The 17,232-nt window shown below is 38.8% G+C and overlaps 3 protein-coding genes across 3 annotated transcripts in view; 2 read left to right on the plus strand and 1 right to left on the minus strand.

Moving 5' to 3' along the window:
• LOC119421094 (zinc finger CCCH domain-containing protein 7B) overlaps positions 1-3,220 on the plus strand; it is a 10,122-nt gene extending 6,902 nt beyond the window's left edge. Inside the window, exon 5 of the mRNA XM_037688492.1 lies at positions 3,040-3,220. Within this exon, the coding sequence (XP_037544420.1) occupies positions 3,040-3,220 (181 nt within the window). The remainder of the gene's footprint in view (positions 1-3,039) is intronic.
• Positions 3,221-6,961: 3,741 nt separating this feature from the next.
• LOC119422121 (zinc finger protein 2 homolog) lies at positions 6,962-12,215 on the minus strand. The gene is made up of 2 exons (XM_037689472.1): positions 11,894-12,215; positions 6,962-9,777 (listed from the first exon to the last, which is right to left on the minus strand). Exons 1-2 carry the CDS (start codon positions 12,081-12,083, stop codon positions 7,649-7,651), a joined length of 2,319 nt encoding a protein of 772 aa, XP_037545400.1. The 5' UTR covers positions 12,084-12,215; the 3' UTR covers positions 6,962-7,648.
• A 3,116-nt stretch (positions 12,216-15,331) lies between these two features.
• Positions 15,332-17,232, plus strand: part of LOC119421095 (gastrula zinc finger protein XlCGF26.1) — a 6,927-nt gene continuing 5,026 nt past the window's right edge. Inside the window, exon 1 of the mRNA XM_037688493.1 lies at positions 15,332-15,670. Coding sequence (XP_037544421.1) covers positions 15,424-15,670 — 247 coding nt within the window. The 5' untranslated portion in view covers positions 15,332-15,423. The remainder of the gene's footprint in view (positions 15,671-17,232) is intronic.

Below are 17,232 nucleotides of genomic sequence, written 5' to 3' on the forward strand. Positions count from 1 at the left end.
TTTCAAAGCTGCATGTTGCACAGTTTTTATCTTTGTGAAGAGCTCCCGCACTTTGTAGGACTCAGGTCGAACAGTTTTCGCTGCGTCGGTCATTTGTAAAATGTATTTAATTTCCTTTGAAAACAGCCTCTGCTCTGCTTCTGCCTTCCCCCTCGCTCTGTTCAACTCGTGCTGCAGAGTTTTTTTGTTTTTTTTCTTTCAAACTTTATTCAGTCAGCCAGCATTGACAATGAACTGCCCGTGAACAAAACGGCTCTGCAGCGCCGTGAAAGACGCATAATCGCGTGACACAACGAATCGATAATGAAATTCGTTGCCAACACTTTTAATCATCGATTTTTATCAATTCGTTGTTGCAGCCCTACTGATGTTATTTAAAAATTATTTACCAGTAAATATTACACAGTCTTATCTAGGTCATGTGACCGGAAGTCAAATAGTAACGGTAGAATGTGGTAAATATTCATTAAATTAGTACCATTGATTTTTATTGGGAAACACTTTTGTTAACAACTGCTGTTTTTAAATGTACTTTGTAAATAAGTTTGATGTGATTTCTCCTCAGCAGAGCTCATATGAGCAGCATGGAGGAAGGAAGGGGGAACAGCCCCCTCCCTCCTGTTGTCCTGTCCGTTCTGTACGGAGCCTAAATGACATATTGGTATTTAAACACATATTTACCGTACACAGATTTTTAAAAACTTATTTAGATATGTATCAGTCTTGACTGACTGCTTTAAAAATAAGTTTGACGACTTCTCCACCGTTGAGCTCTCATGGACGGAAAGGTGAGGGGGAGACCCCTCCTGTTGTTCTCCGCTCAGTGTTTGGATGTGACTTTAAAATGAGATCCCGGTATTTAAACGCATATTTACCGACACAGAAAGATGTCACTCAGAAATAATTTAAAAACTTATTAAAACATGTACCAGCCTTGACTGCTTTTGCGTCTCCCATCCCTGAACCTGGACATGATGCAGCTTACGGGCAGCAGCTCTGTCTCCTCCTCGACAGTCAATCGCTTTTAACATGAAAGTTGCATCATAAGAAATTCTCTGTGCGTTTTCCATTATCGCTGAACAAACAAACAGGTCTGTGCATGAAGCGCAAAATCCTATAACTATCTGAAGAACTATCTGAAGAAATTAATGCATGTCTATCTTGGGGGATGGTCCTGGAGATTACCTTGTTAGTCATTCAGGTTAGACTTCTGGTCACATGATGACAAAGTGGGTGGAGTTATGGTTGAGGATTTGAAACCGTTAGCAAAAGGCCTTACACATCTGATTATCTGAGGACATTCTCTCTGTGTCCCAAACACCTGCCCCATGAGGGGCAGGGTGCTGGGAGCCACGAGTGCCCACCTCTGTCAAAGGAAAATGTTTGTCAGAGGCAGGAAGCTATCGAGAGACGGCAGGAAGTCTTTCAAAATAAAATGTAAAAATATAAATTTTGTAAATTATGAAGAAAGTACATAAATAAGATGGTCCTGCATATAAACCACATGGTACAACGTGTCAGACAAAAGTAATAGCTTGTACAACGGCAAGTATGGTACTTTTTCACCTTTTGGTACTTTATTTTTGTACCCTTATTGCATGCTTTTAGTATTTCCTGTTTGTTTGTTCTTTGATTTTTTTTTTTTTGTGAGTCGAATCAGTCTTCTCATCCTAAGCATTTCATTGTACTGTTAACCTTGTGTTAACCTTGCATATGACAAATAAACACAACTTGAACTTGAAAGAATACCATACTTGTCGCCGTACACGTCACATCGCTTTATAAGTCGCATCAGTCCAAAAATGTCTATCCATCCATTATCTTTTACCCGCTTCTTCCATTTTGGGTCACGGGGGTCGCCAGTGCCCTTGTCCAGCAATCACTGTGCGGGGGGCGGGGTTACACCCTGGACAGGTCTCCAGTCCATCACAGGGACACACAGAGACAAACAACCATTCACTCTCTCACTCACACCTAGAGACAATTTAGAGTTACCAATCAGCCTAACATGCATGTTTTTGGTCTGTGGGAGGAAACCGGAGTACCCGGAGAAAACCCACGCATGCACGGAGAGAACGTGCAAACTCCACACAGAAAGGCACCCGGACTGGGATTTGAACAGAGGACTTGCTCGCTGAGAGAAAGAAGCTCTACCAGTTGCGCCACCGTGCTGCCCCCAAAAATGTCTAATAAAGTGAATAAAACAAATAAGTCGCTTTCCCCCAACAGCTTACTCCAAAGTGGAACAAACCAGTTCTGCTTGTGATAAGATGGTCTCTTTGGTACGCCCCCTCCTCCATTGCCGGCCCTCTTCCTTGTTGACAGTCTTGTCAAACTGGTTAAAAACAACAAAGTCCATGCTCAATAATCCAGGTATAAAATCCAACATTTTTCAGTAGAACTGGTTTGTTCCACTTTGGAGTAAGCTGTTGGGGGAAGAATCAGTTTTGTTGTGTGTTTCCTTGACTGATTAAGTCTTCCGGACTGAAGGCGAAATGTTTCAGCACAAAAAAAGAAAGTGTCCGGATGACCTGAGTGAAAAATGTTGGATTGTATACCTGGATTATTGAGCATGGACTTTATTGTAGTGTTCAATATTTTCCATGTCAGAATGAATGAAATCGTCAGATCTCAGCCAAAAATAGGGTTATAAATATGGGGAAAAAACGTATATTAGTCATTTCGGTGTATAAGTCGCTGGACTTGTAAAAAGGTAAAGGTGCAACTTGTATGGCAAAAAATACGGTAGTTTAATTCTGACCAGACTGACAATCGATCTGAGAGCTAAAACTAAAGTGCGTTGCTGTCATTTAAAATCAAACATGCAACGGCTCGTGCAAATACTTCTTTATAAACCTTTACACCTTTCAGTTTGGTGTCACTGAATGAAACGTATCTTCCCTGGTGTGGTCCACAAACAAGGTCAAAGATATAAAAAACTAGGTTGTAAAACATGCAGTGAATGCTTTGTATTGATTTAAAATAATAATTCTGGATGAAAACTAAGTAAGCATTTCGTGTGGTGTTTCTGATTTTCAGAGTCAAAGGCGGCTGTCCTGACGGTGTGAGCTGCGACTACGCTCACGGCCCGGAGGAGCTGCAGGAGTGGATCGAGAGGCGCGATTTCCTGAGACAAAAGCTGGCCAAGGCCAGGGAGGACATGCTCATCATGCCTGCTGAGTTTGACTTTGGGAAATATAACTTTCTGCTTCAGGACTGAGAATGTTTTGGATTTTAGCCATTTCTTTTAAACTGCCAAATGTAACAGTGTTGTTCTATCATGCCTTTTCAACTTTAAACCAAAGTATTTAGGTGAAGTAGTCAGGGATCCACAATGAGCAAAATAAACTAGAATATTTTAGTGCAAGGATTTTCCTTTTTGAAATTGCTGCTCACGGTTTACTTTCTAATAATGAAAGTTTTAATGACTTCACTGTATGGACCAGTGTGTACTACTCACATTTGTTCAGTCTAAACTTACTAACTAATGAGTGCTTTCAAAGTAAAACTCATGTCTGTGAAAGAGATTATTGTCATGTGCTCTACTTAAAGGATTCACATTCATCTTACAGACTTTACAGCTCTTAGGTTCCTTCTATATCAGCAGCAGTTTAAGCTTTTATCTTTCATCAACAGCAAGATGTTGAAAACCCTGAAATTTCATTAAAATACTCAAAAAGTTTTTATGTTTGAGTTTGATTGCTGCAAACATGGTTTAAATAATTTGATGGTGATGGGCAAATGAAGCTTTCCTGAAGCTGAACAGGGTTCATAACTCAAAGCTTTTCAACATAGTGGTCTTATGCCATAATCATCAGTATTAAAACAATTAAAGACCTGAAATATTTCAGTTGGTGTGCAATGAATCTGAAATATATGAAAGTTTCATTTTTATCATTACATTATGGAAAATGACCTTTATCACAATATGCTAATTTTTTGAGAAGGACCTGTATTACTTCTTATATTTCTGCCTCCTCTCTTCAGTCCTCTCACTGTCATATTTCTTCTTAGCTAACTTCTTTCTTTGAACAGCTTCCTGCACTTCACTATTCCACCACCAGGTTTCCTTATAATCCTCTGTCCAGACTCCAGATGACACACCAAGTACCTTCCTACCTGTCTATACTGTTGCTGTAGTAATCCAGTCATTTGGAAGCTCTTTCTTACCAGCCAGAGCCTTTAACAGCTCCTGTCTGAATTTCTCACAACATTCTTCCTTCCTCAGCTTCGACCATTTGGTCTTCTCTCATTTTACTCTGTGTTGACTACAGTTCTTGACTATGGACCTTCCTCCTCTCCCTCTGGCACCCTGTTTGCCAACTACAGTGGCTTTAGTTTGTAACCTGATCGATCTATTTTGACATTTGGACTGATTAGCATGCTTGTTTGACAAAAGTGTTTTACGTCAGATGACCTTCCTGACACAACCCTCAACATTTACCCAGGCTTGGGTCTGGCACAAGAGATGCACTGGTTTGTGTTCCAGAGTAGCTGGTTTGAAAAAGGCAAATGCAAAAGGTTATTTTTTTAAGCCAAAAGTCAAGAGTATCAGAAGACTAGCTAAACAATAAAAGTAGCAAAAGCCTTGTTAAAGGAATCTAAAAGATGGATAAAAGTAGCAAATCACTAAAAGCCAAGTTAAATTATGTAATCTAAAAACAAAGCAGGATAAGAAGACAAAAATAGAGCAAGTATTTTAAAGCAAATTTCAACAAAAACATTTTTATAAATATATACAATTATTTTTAATTGGGGAAATAATTGTAGTAAATAAAGTTTAATAAGTAAAAAGTTACAACAAATATCTCCTGAAGGAGCAGAATGGCTAATAGTACAACATATGTATCAAACAAAGGTTGGTGAACTTACAACACAGTCAGCAATCACTGACCAGATTATTTTACCACGTTGGGTAAAAATATAAACCTTGAGTGAAGTAGACCATTTCCAGCTTAACCTCATGCCTGATGGTTTCTTCTTCACTGACTGAAGGTGATAAATAACAAACTCTGCATAGTCTTGTGATATCAGGATTTAAATCACTTGTTATAATTTTAAACAAAGATAAATGTAATTAACACAAAGTTTACATTTCCTTCAGTATATTACATGGAAGAAAAAGATGCAGGCAGCTAAGTACGGCTTCGTGATGGACACAGATCCTCCTTGAGCTATTCTTACATCGTCTGCTACTTGAACACTGCGTGGACCATCTATCATCTACCATGTGATCCTAAATGACAGAAGACCTGTCTAGGTTATGTTTCAAATTAACACAATTGCCACCAATGGCAGTGAATTAAAGCAGCAGAATGACCAAACAACTTACCAGATGCTCGAACATTTATTATATCACACACCATGGTATGATCTGTTGAAGACATATGACAAGACACTTCAGGGTCATAAATGTCTGTTTGAAAGTGTTGCTGAGGAAACAGCTCAGTTTCAAATATTTTATTACTCTTAGACGAAGATCTACGCAGCATGGCCAGAGACTCTGTCGTTTAAACTTTCACACCCATCATCTAACACAACCGTTCTCCTGACAAATCAGTGAAATGTTTGAAAAATCAAAACAAGTTATAACTTTTTGTTCTTTCTTGCACATTTTTTAATCAAATAAAAACAATGACAATGATTCAACTTCGTAGAAGACAAGTTAGTAAAATACAAAGCAATGCTGAAATGTCGCTTCTCGAAAAGTAATGTTTTTAAACACAAATGAACAAACGGTGCTCTCCACAAGAAGGTTGTAAGTATTTTTCAACATGGAAAAACAAACAAAAAGGATTTTAAATTATTTAAAAAATGTAGCTGGATCATTACAATGCAGAAATAAACTGTCAATGACACAAAACAATACATTTGAGGCTGAAGACCAACCACTTTCTTTATATTCTACCAATTAAAAATATATATACGTTTACACATAATTTTACCATTTTTAAGGTGTTCTTTTTTTTATTATTTCAAAATATCTGTTTATACAAACTAACCCAAAGAATTATTTTGTCCCGAAATTTTAGTTTTTTTTCATTTGTATCAATTTACAAATAGCTGCAGCTATAACTGTAAAATTTCTATCCTATATTAAAAGAAATTTAAATAAAAGAAAACTGAACTAAATTACTTTTGTGTACATGTTTTGTGTATTTCTTCTAAAACATTAGCCTTGCATCGTTTTCCAGAAAATAGCTACAATCTTTAAAAGAAGGTGAGGTTCACCCTGGTCAGGTTGCCAGATCACCAGAGGGCCACTCAGAAACAAACATCCATTCACACTGAAGGCCAGTTTAGAGTTGCCAGGTATCAATGTTGTTGAACTAACAAAGGAAACCAGAGTATTTGGGAAAAGCCCATGCACAGATGAGAACATGCCAACTCCATGTAGAAAGGCACCAGCTGTGAGTCAAACCGACTTCAAACCATCTGTTTATTCTTGCAGAATTAGTGGCAAAACTACCAAAGAGATTTGTAATATATTCTGATAAATGGTGGTACAAGACAGCTGACATACATGCTTATTTTAAGTCAAAACAACAGTCATTCAACTTCACATCACATACTATTTAATAAGAAACACTGCAATGGTGCAGTTTCAGTCCAAAAAGAAATCACATCTAAGAGTTGTCTTAATATTTACAGTTAACCGTTTTCTGTACTGTATCATGATGTCTAAGTTTTACAACAATGACTGCATTAAATGCTGTTTTGTCCGTTAGCTTGCAGTTAAATCATTGTACACAAAGAGCACAACTAAACAGCAATCCTGCTGTGTGGATTTTTCTGTTTTGCTCGTGTCTTATGGCTAAACCAGTGATCACCAAACAGAAGCCCACGTGGGTGTGAGGTGGGTTACGAGTGGTGGGACGGGGTAGAGACCTATACCCACAGCTTACAAATGATGACACAAAATGATGTAGCAAAACAATCAAACAAAAAAGTGCCATGATATTGAATATATTTAGCATACTTTAATTATTTTAGAGCTACCTAAAACTGAATTAGTAAATAGGCTAATTTATTAAGTTTTGTAATCTCTGAAGACTTTAAGTTTGACAGCTTATTTACAATATACAGCTGACACATTCTTCAGATACTTGACCAACCAAGGCTGCAAGATCAAATGTTATTCTACATGTATAAATATTGCTGCTTGCATTGCTTGAATTTGGGAATCCTGATGTCAAACAACCTGTCACCTTTGCCAACACCCCAACCACCTCCATTTTCCCCTTCCTTTGTATTTGCACTAACGTTTGATTTTCCATAGGAGCTAATATTTTTTCCTCATTTAACATTCTGCACAATGGCTCAGGCAAAATCAAAACTACACCTTACAGCAAAAACTATAAACAAAAGGAAATTATATAAGTTAACATAAAAATAAAAGCATGCCAAATATAATTTGTGTGAAAACAGATTAATAAAAGTGACAGAACCTATGGTTATGAGAAATTTAACTTTTTCGTCTATACAACTAAATGGCTCAGCATTATAACACATCTGAGCATTAGCGGTTAGCTTGTGCTAATTAATAACTGATGTGTATAAATCCCAACAGCTGAAATACATTTTTATTAATGAGGAAAAAAGATGATTGTTTTTCTCTTGGATAACTAATCATCATCAAGCTCGACACCTATGAGGTTTCTTCACAAGCATCATTATTATCATGGGCATTTCTTGCATCAAAGGCTGGCTCGGCAGAACCTGCACAAAAAATATTTGGCTCCTCAGCAAAGTTTCCTGGTGACTCCTGCTCTACACCTTCTTCAGCACACATCACAACCACTTTCTGTATTGTATGGATTTTCCTGTGTCCGTCTAAATGTGCCTTTTGTCTAAAACTTTGACCGCATAGATCACAACTATACGGTTTCTCTCCCGTGTGGATCCTCATGTGAATGCCTAAATGTGTCTTTCGTGTAAAACTTTGTCCACAAAGATCACAACAAAACTGCTTCTCTCCAGTGTGGAAACTCACATGTCTGTCTAATTGTGCTTTGTTGCTAAACCTGTGATGACATACGGGACAACCAAACAACTTCTCTCCTGAATGGATTTTCATGTGAATGCCTAAATGTTTCTTCCGTGAAAATCGTTGCTCACAGTAATCACAGCCAAATGGTTTATGTACTGTATGGATTCTTGTATGTTTGTTTAAATTTGACTTATGGGTAAAACTTCTTCCACATACGTCACAGTCATAGGGTTTCTCCCCAGCATGGATTCTCAGGTGTTTGTTTAAATTTGATTTATGAGTAAATCTTTTTCCACAAACACCACATTCATATGGCTTCTCTCCTGTGTGGATTCTCATGTGTTTGTTTAAAGTGTTCTTCAAGCTAAATCTTTGCTGGCAGACACCACAACCAAATGGTTTCTCACCGGTATGGATTCTCATGTGAACACCTAAATGTGTCATACGTGTGAATCTTTGTCCACATATATCACAACCAAATGGTTTCTCTCCAGTGTGGAAGCTCACATGTCTGTCTAAATGTGTTTTATGGCTGAACTTTTCTCCACAAAAATCACATTCGAACAGTTTTTTCCCTCTGTGGAAACGTGCATGTCTTTCTAAATCGGTCTTATAGGTAAATCTCTGTTCACAAACATCACAACCAAACGGTTTCTCTCCAGTATGAATCCTCGAGTGCTTATTCATATTTGATTTAAGGTTAAACCTGCGTCCGCATACATCACAACTGTATGGTTTCTCACCTGTGTGGGTTCTTGTGTGTTTGTTTAAGTTTGACTTATGGTTAAACTTTCGTCCACATATGTCACAGCTGTAGGGTTTCTCTCCAGTGTGGACCCTCATGTGTTTGGTTAAATCTGTTTTAGAGGTAACTATTTTACCACAGTCATTACAGCTTAATGATTTCTGACTTTTCTGAACTTTACTGCAAGATTCTGCATTTTCCTTTACACTAAAACTTTTCTTTGGAACAAAACTACTTGAAGACCTCGATTCTAAATGATTTGTCACATGTCTCAGAAAAGACTGGTTGTTAACAAACAGCTGACCACACTCGGAGCAGATAAAACATTTGCTGACATTGTTTAGACCAGACACTAAAGCTGTGCTCTCTTTCCAGTCATCACCAATGTCTTCAGCTCTTGGTTCTGATAAAGGTACCGGACAGTAATCAGGGTGGGTCACAGTTTTGTCCTCCTTAATATCACCGACTTCAATCTCTGAAGAGCTGGAATTGTCTACACAACTCTTTTGATCTGGGTTCCTGGTAGTTTCTGCTCCTCCACAGTCATCTCCACCAGTTTCTGCTTGCATCTGGTCAGTTGAGCTGCAAGTTGGAAGATCTCCAGCTTCCATTTGGTGTTGATGAAGGTGTGAAAACTGGGGTGTCTTATCATCTTCATTCTTCAAAGGAACTGCGGTGAAGCAAAACCTTGTGGTGTTAGTCTCCTTCTGATTGAGCTGGTCTTCCTCCAGACTGGTCCAGGGCTCTTCCTCTTCTGTCTTTTTGTGAAGTAGGTCCAAATCAGGCTTCCAATCTTCAGGAGCTTGTTCATTTTTCTCTCCCGCCTGGCGGGTCCAGAGGTCCTCCTCTTCCTCCTTTATGTGGATGGGGTCCAAACCAGGCCTCCATCCTTCAGAAGAATCATCTTTATTCTCTTCCTCAGAACCGGTCCTGACGTCGCCCTCTTCTTCCTTTATGTAGAGAAGCTCTGGATCCTGCTGCTTCATACAGGAGCTCCTTTCTTTAAGAGTCTCGTCTTTAATCAGCACCGTCTGCTGAACATCTGCAAGAAACACAGAAATATGTGTTCATTATACACAACTTTGTGTTCACACATGCAACACTTGTGTTATTGTTGAAATCAACAAAGTTCACTGCTTAGCTATTAAGCACTACACTGAAAAGAATATTAGTTTACTGTGACAGCATTTAGCTTAAAGCACCATGCCCCAACTTGTTACATCATTTTTATAGGAAATCAGTCTCAGAAGAGGCAGGTCTGCGCCATCTTTAAGACTGAGAGCCAGACCGATGACCTAATTTTCTACAAAAAAGGGTCAACAGGCTTCAACACTTTCAAAGTCAAGGAGCTGACACCATTTCTTCAGAAACAAACATCCAGCTCGCCCTACTTTTCCCATATGGGCGGTTCCACGTCAAGCTTGTGGGTTCCGCAAAGTCTTTACTGTTCTCAGGTTGCTGCTTATATAACTATATGTTACTACTATTAAATGGCACTTTTTATTCCAAATAATTGTATGGGCTAAGAAAACTGCACCAAGTCTGTGGTGTTGTTCCTGAAAGTTGAAAGATATGTCTTAATTTTTGGATTACACTGTATTCCTTTTACTTAAATTGTTTAATTTAACTTTAATTTAACTCACTAGAAAGACTTACAGTATGTGGAACTGTTTTGCTTTGTTGCTTGGATCTTTTTGTTTGTTTTTGGCAGAGATTTAATATTAAGAAGATAACTTAATAAATACAGAATTTAAATGAGAAGGTTTATATATGTATTTTTCATAAATTAATCATTAAATTAAATCGACCAACAAAATAATAATTGCTAAATGGATTGAAAACTTAGCCAGTAGATTATTCAAGTAATCATAAAAATAATGGCTAGATTAATCAAGACAAAAATAAACGTTTAGGACAGCACTATTGATCCATTATTTATTTACCATTTATACTATTGATCCACCAATTCAATATGACCACACCATAACTAATTGACCTTAGCTAATACAAAGATGTGTGTAACTCAGTTAATTTTATAGATTTTGTGCAAAGTTTTGACATGATAGCAGCTCAGTGTCATTAATAACAAATACTGATCATGCAAGAGCTTAAATACTACCTGAAATTGGGCAAAATGTCATTGTCACAGTTTATCCCTAGGACAGACTTTAGAGACAGAACCATAAGTTAAAACCACAAAGGATGAGCTCCTGCTACTAGGCTGGCTGCAGCACATTTAATTATTATGTATGTCACTACCTTACAATCATAATTCAGTTAATCTAAATGTTAGTACCTGTGCAATAACACAACCTGTGTAGTACATGTTATGTGCATTAAATATTATATACGTTTAAGCTAATATTACTACCTGTGAAATACTTATTCATACGAAATCCTCCTACTTGCACCGTTATTCTACCATGTTGTCATTCACTACATTTATTTTGGATATTTTTTTTCCACTTTTGGTATTTTATTTTGTACCCATTATTATTATTATGTTTGAATGCTTTAGTATTTCTCGTTTGTTTTTTTGAACGAGTCGAATCGGTTCTTCTCGTCCTGAACATTTCATTGCATTGTTGACCTTGTGTTAACCTGCATATGACAAATAAACAACATAATTACAAAAAAGTCCCTCCTCTCCGTGTAAAGAAAAAAAAACATTTTCTTGACAAAAATAAAAGTGCAACTAATTTTTTTCTGAGCTGATTATTTATTCATGTAGTTCTTACCTTGCTACTCTATGTTTAAATTAACCTTTTTCTACATTACTTTTAGTTTTAAATAAGTGTGGCTTAAAGAGCTCGCTACACTGTGATTGACAGGAATGACAGCCTATAAGAGAGTTGGGAGGGTGAGTGGGCGGGACTAACAGCCTCATGTCCTTAGACCTCGACATGGCAGCGCCCAGAAAACGGACATTTTGGCTTCATCTCGATGAGTTTGACCAAAACTGTTTATCAACATTAAACCTTAGTTTAAAACTTGGGCTTTAAGGGCGGCGGATTTTGTTTTGCGTCTAACTACAGCTATGCTAACATCGTCGCCCCCCTCCCCCCGGTCCATTAAACCCCACTTGACAGCCCATTCCAGATTACATCTTTGATCGTAACTAACCTCACAATTGGAAGTAAAACCGCAAATACACAAACCTAAAGTGTGCCGTCGAAGTTCGGGGTTGAGAACACCATGTTGTGTTCCGGTCTGTCGAACATTTTCATGAGGAAGGGACCGTTTCTCTTCTGCAGCATCCAGCTGCTGTCTGGCCTGCTGGCTCAACATGGCTAGCTTTTGTCCATCTGCATTTCCCTTTAACAGCAGAGAGGAGTCCGCTGCTGCCATGGCAGCTTGATGTACCGGTTACTCCACATGAACAATAAGAGCAGACTCCCGCTCGAGAGACGGTTTTTTTAGCCAACGTGTCTGATTTTTGCGATACGGTAACAACAGCTCCGTTTAGCAAGTTCTACAGCACCGTGTGTTGACCGCATCGACGTCATCCAACCAATGAGGTGCAACAGCGAACTTGGATCATACCATCAGTTTAAAGTTCGGAGGGGGGTTCAGTGGGACAGAGATACGAACAATAGCAGACAGTTCAGAGATGTGAAGCAAATTACATCTTAAATCACTGGGCTTACATCTACAATTATTATAGAGTCAACCCTCCACAGAAAAACAATATTTTCAAACACAAAATGTCTATAACTGTCAATCAAAAAAATATTCAGTTAAATTGTGGTGTGGTAGCTGAGACTGATCAACTATTACCACAAGATCAAGCGATGTCTGCATTTAAAACTTGGCCCATAACGATTGGCGTTAACTGTGTCTCTGTTAACAAAACGTTTCATTAACCACAGGATAGATTTTTAAAATTCTTGGAAAACAGTCCAAGGATTTACAAATAAACTTAAGATTTCAGTTCAAGATTGCAGTAACAGGAAGTGACAACAAAGGGGAATGCCTGCATGTAAACAGAGCATCGCTACAATGGCTAACAACAAAGACAGTTGCAAAGAAGCTGCTGTTTCTTTAGATTTTTTTTTTGGAGACACTATCAGAGAGAAAAGAACAAGAGTCAAAAGTTTTACTACTTTTGTGTCAATAAACAAAGACCGGGGAGTTCCCACGGTTTTCATTCAACCTTTATTCCCCTTTGATGTCACGTCCTGTTTCACTTTGGCTGCACGTTAACAAAAAAAAGCCATTTATGTTACAAAATGCATAAAATTATATGCTGTACGCCAAATTTCTTTAATATTATGAATTCCTCCCCCCCCCCCCCATTTTTTGTATTTGTAGGATGTGCATGTCACAAGCACTTTAATGTGGTAATATCTGAGAGTCATTCATAACACATACAATGAGTACAAGTTTGCACACAATGTTATTTTCAAGACTGGACATAAAACATTGAACTTAAACTCAAACATGAAACATGGAGGATAAATGTACGTTCCTTTAAGGAATACTAGGCCTTTAATTCATTAATTCATTCAACCTTTGTTTATACAGGTTAATCCCATTGAGCCTTGAGGACACATTCACAAGAGAGACCTGATTTCAACAAAGAATGATGACAACAATGGACAATCATAAAAGAGGCATACAGATTTTTTTATTATTATTTTTATACAAATTAAAATAAGATGGCAAAAAATAACACAAACAGCTAGATTATAAGGCAAATGTAGAAAACTAAAAACAGGAACATGTCTGCATTGGTGGGGCAGCACGGTGGCGCAACTGGTAGAGCTGCTGCCTCTCAGTGAGCAGGTCCTTGGTTCAAACCCCGGTCCAGGGGCCTTTCTGGGTGGAGTTTGCATGTTCTCTCCGTGCATGCGTGGGTTTTCTCCGGGTACTCCGGTTTCCTCCCACAGACCAAAAACATGCATGTTAGGCTGATTAGTAACTCTAAATTGTCCCTAGGTGTGAATGGTTGTTTGTCTCGTTTGTCTCTATGTGTCCCTGTGATGGACTTGCGACCCGTCCAGGGTGTACCCCGTCCCTCGCACAGTGATTGCTGGACATGGGCACCAGCGACCCCCGTGACCCAAAATGGAATAAGCTGGTAAAGATAATGGATGGATGGATGGTCTGCATTGGACCCTGCCAGGAGTCCAACAGATTCTTAAAGCCACTTAGAGAGGTCAAGGTTGAGAGCTTCAAATCTTTTTGTAAGATATTCCAGGAAACAGGAGCGGAGTAGGAGAAGGCCCTTTTGCCTAGTTCAGTCCTCACTGAGGGAACACTGCAGGTAATAATGTCCTGAGAGCGCACGCTGTAGCTGCACTCACACAGAGACATGTAGGAGGAGATGTATTAAGGCAGCAGACCAACAAGTGATTTAAAGATGAAAATGTACCAGTGAGAGAGTCTGTGTGAAGTTAATGATGTCCAGTTAACCAGTGAATACAGGGTGCAGTGGTGGGTACGATAATCACAGCCAGTTATGAATCTTAGTGCACCATGATAGACAGCATCCAACATCTGCAGGGTTCTTGTAGGAGCGTTCATGTAAATAATATCACCATAATCAATGGAGGGAAGGAAAGTCACAGATACAAGGTGTTTTCTAGCATTCAGAGTTAGACAGGATCTGTTTCTGAAAAAGAAACCCTGGTTAACTTTCAGTTTCCTTACTAGGTTTTCCACGTGAAGCTTAAAAGAGAGATGTGAGTCGACCAATATACCCAAATATTTATAGGAATCAACAAACTAAATAGGGACACCTTTTGAGGATAAAATCGAAGAAAGAATTGCTGGGACCGACTTTCTGTTTGAAAAAAAGCATCCCTTTGGTTTTATCGTCATTTAAGACAAGTTTGAGGTGGAACAAATCTGTCTGGATGATGTCAAAGGCAGATTGCAAAATCTGGAAAGCCTTAGCAACTGTTTTAGCTCAAAAGTAAGCAACTGTGTCATCAGCATAGAAATGTAAGGATGTGTCAAGGATGCTCTAACCTACATTAACTATGTAGATTGTAAAGAGGGTGGGTCCTAAGACTGAGCCTTGTGGTACACCATTGTTGACTGTTAAATAACTGGAAGAAGTACTATTATGTTGAACACATTGCATCCGATCTGAGAGATAGTTAGAGAACCAACCAATGGTGTGATATGAGAAACCAGTTTCTGAGAGCATATGACACAAGATGTTATGATCCACAGTGTCAAAAGCTTTAAACAGGTCTAAGAAAAGTGCAGCACAATAAATCCTTAGCATCCAATGCTTCAACGTCAATTCTCTTCAGTGAAGCAGTGAAACAGTTATTATAAGCAGTGATTATAGCAGAGTTATTGTTTTGCTTTGTTTTGTTTTTTGAATGTCCAGAGGACCAGACTTAACTTTATTTTATTTTTTTTTGCCTGGATTATTGAGCATGCATAAGGATATAGCAGAGTGTAAATTAAAAGGCAATTGGACTTATAGATAGACAGACAGATGATAGATAGATTTTTCTTAGCATTTTTATTACTGAATTTTACAGACTGCTCCGCCCACGACACCCCCACTGCTTTTCAATCTGATGGTATGATCCTATTTTTCCTCGCTCTTGATTGGTTGAACGGTAGTCAGCCACACCTGTTAGCCACCGATAGCTAGCATTGCTAAACGATGCAGCTAATATCTTATCGTGGCTATAAAATACATACTCTTTAGATATAAAACAAAAAAATGGCTTTCAAACGAAAGCCCGCTGTAATTATTCACGTGAAGCAGCCGGGACATGATGCCACTTCAGGGTCGACTGGCTCCTCTTTGCTGTTTAAGGAAGATGCAGATGGACAAAAGCTAGCCTTGATGAGGGATCAACAGCTTAATGTTGCAGAGGGTGAGAAACTGTCCTGTTTAAATGAAACTGTGCGACAGAGGAAACTACCAGATGCGCTGTTCAATACTAAAGTTCGAGACAACAGACTAGGTTTGTATTAACATTTTTCTACCAAGTGTAATTGTTGTTACAGTTGTTGTTACAGTACAGTATCTGCGGTTTTTATTTAGCTAATGGACGTTAGCTTCTTCTGCAACATACCGAAGTGCGTTCATTTAGTGATTTAGGGTATTTTAGTATTTACACGAGTCTTTTTAATAAATTTTAACATTTGAAAAATATTTAAAAAAAAAACTACTTATGTTAGAGCCATTTTATGTTGTTGGTGTTATTTCATTTAACACTAGAGGGAGTAATATGCTACCTGTCATTGTCTCCACACTCCCATAAAAGCAGGTGCAAATGTGCACACGGGTGATGAGACAGGACAGAGGCAAACAGATTTTTTTGGTTGTTTTTTTTTTACCCTGTAATGTGTAAGTTGTATTCCAGGAACTGTAAAAGCATGTTTGAAAGTTAATGGAAGTGCAAGAAGTGTGATTGGAACCTTTTTGCATCATCTATGAAATATGGAACCTTGAAATGGAGGCAAGTAATGCATGGACTTTGTTAAAATACAGAAAATAAGTGACATTGTTTTACAAAAAGGAGCTGATTAAAGAACGCTTATTGGGCACACGTCAAAACACCTGTCAACTCATCACCTGTGGTGATCGAGCCTTAAAGGAAAAGTTTGGTCCCCATAACTTATATATGGCCTATTTAGCCAGAGGTTTTGTCTGAATAAATGGAACTTTGTGGCATAATAAACTATTTTCTGTGTTTTTAGATGAGCATAACTTATGAAATCCCAAAACAACAGATGTTTGTGCCCTTCTGAACCCTCACAGTAGGACTCTGACTGATCACCATGTAGAAAAGTTAGTCTTTTATCAGCAATATTTTTTTCATTGTGAGTTTGATTCAATACATGAAGTTTTCACAGTTCTCCATCATAGCTGGACTCCTGTTCTAAGCTGAGTGCATTCAGTCAAGTGGCCCTTTTTTAAAAACAAATTTTAAGTCTGAGATGAAGGTGGAAGCAGTGGTGGATCCCAAGTACTTGAAGTCCTGCACCTTTGAGACCTCTGCTCCTTGTAGCCTCACTGTTCCACCTCCTCCCTCTCATTCACACACATGAACTCTGTCTTACTAAGGCTGACTTGCATTCCTCTTCTTTCAAGTGCATACCTCCACCTCTCCAAGTTCTCTTCCACGTGTTCCCTGTTCTCATCACAAATCACAATGTCATCTGCAAACATCATGGTCCCATCATAAAATCCCATGCTAAGATGGCCGTGCTCAACCAAGCGGCAGCTTCACAGGCTCCCGGTGAACTCGATATTTTTATGTTCCTGTTGCTTTTTTTAATCTATCCATCCATCCATCCATCCATCCATCCATTTTCTTCTGCTTATCCGGGGTCGGGTCGCGGGGGTAGCAGCCTAAGTAGGGAGGCCCAGACTTCCCTCTCCCCAGCCACTTGGGCCAGCTCTTCCGGGGGAATCCCGAGGCGTTCCCAGGCCAGCCGAGAAACATAGTCCCTCCAGCATGTCCTGGGTCTTCCTCTGGGCCTCCTTCCGGTGGGACGTGTCCGGAACACCTCACCAGGG

The sequence above is a fragment of the Nematolebias whitei genome, chromosome 15 (assembly GCF_014905685.2).
Source record: "Nematolebias whitei isolate Nwh7 chromosome 15, NemWhi1, whole genome shotgun sequence".
Taxonomy (NCBI): Eukaryota; Metazoa; Chordata; class Actinopteri; order Cyprinodontiformes; family Rivulidae; genus Nematolebias; species Nematolebias whitei.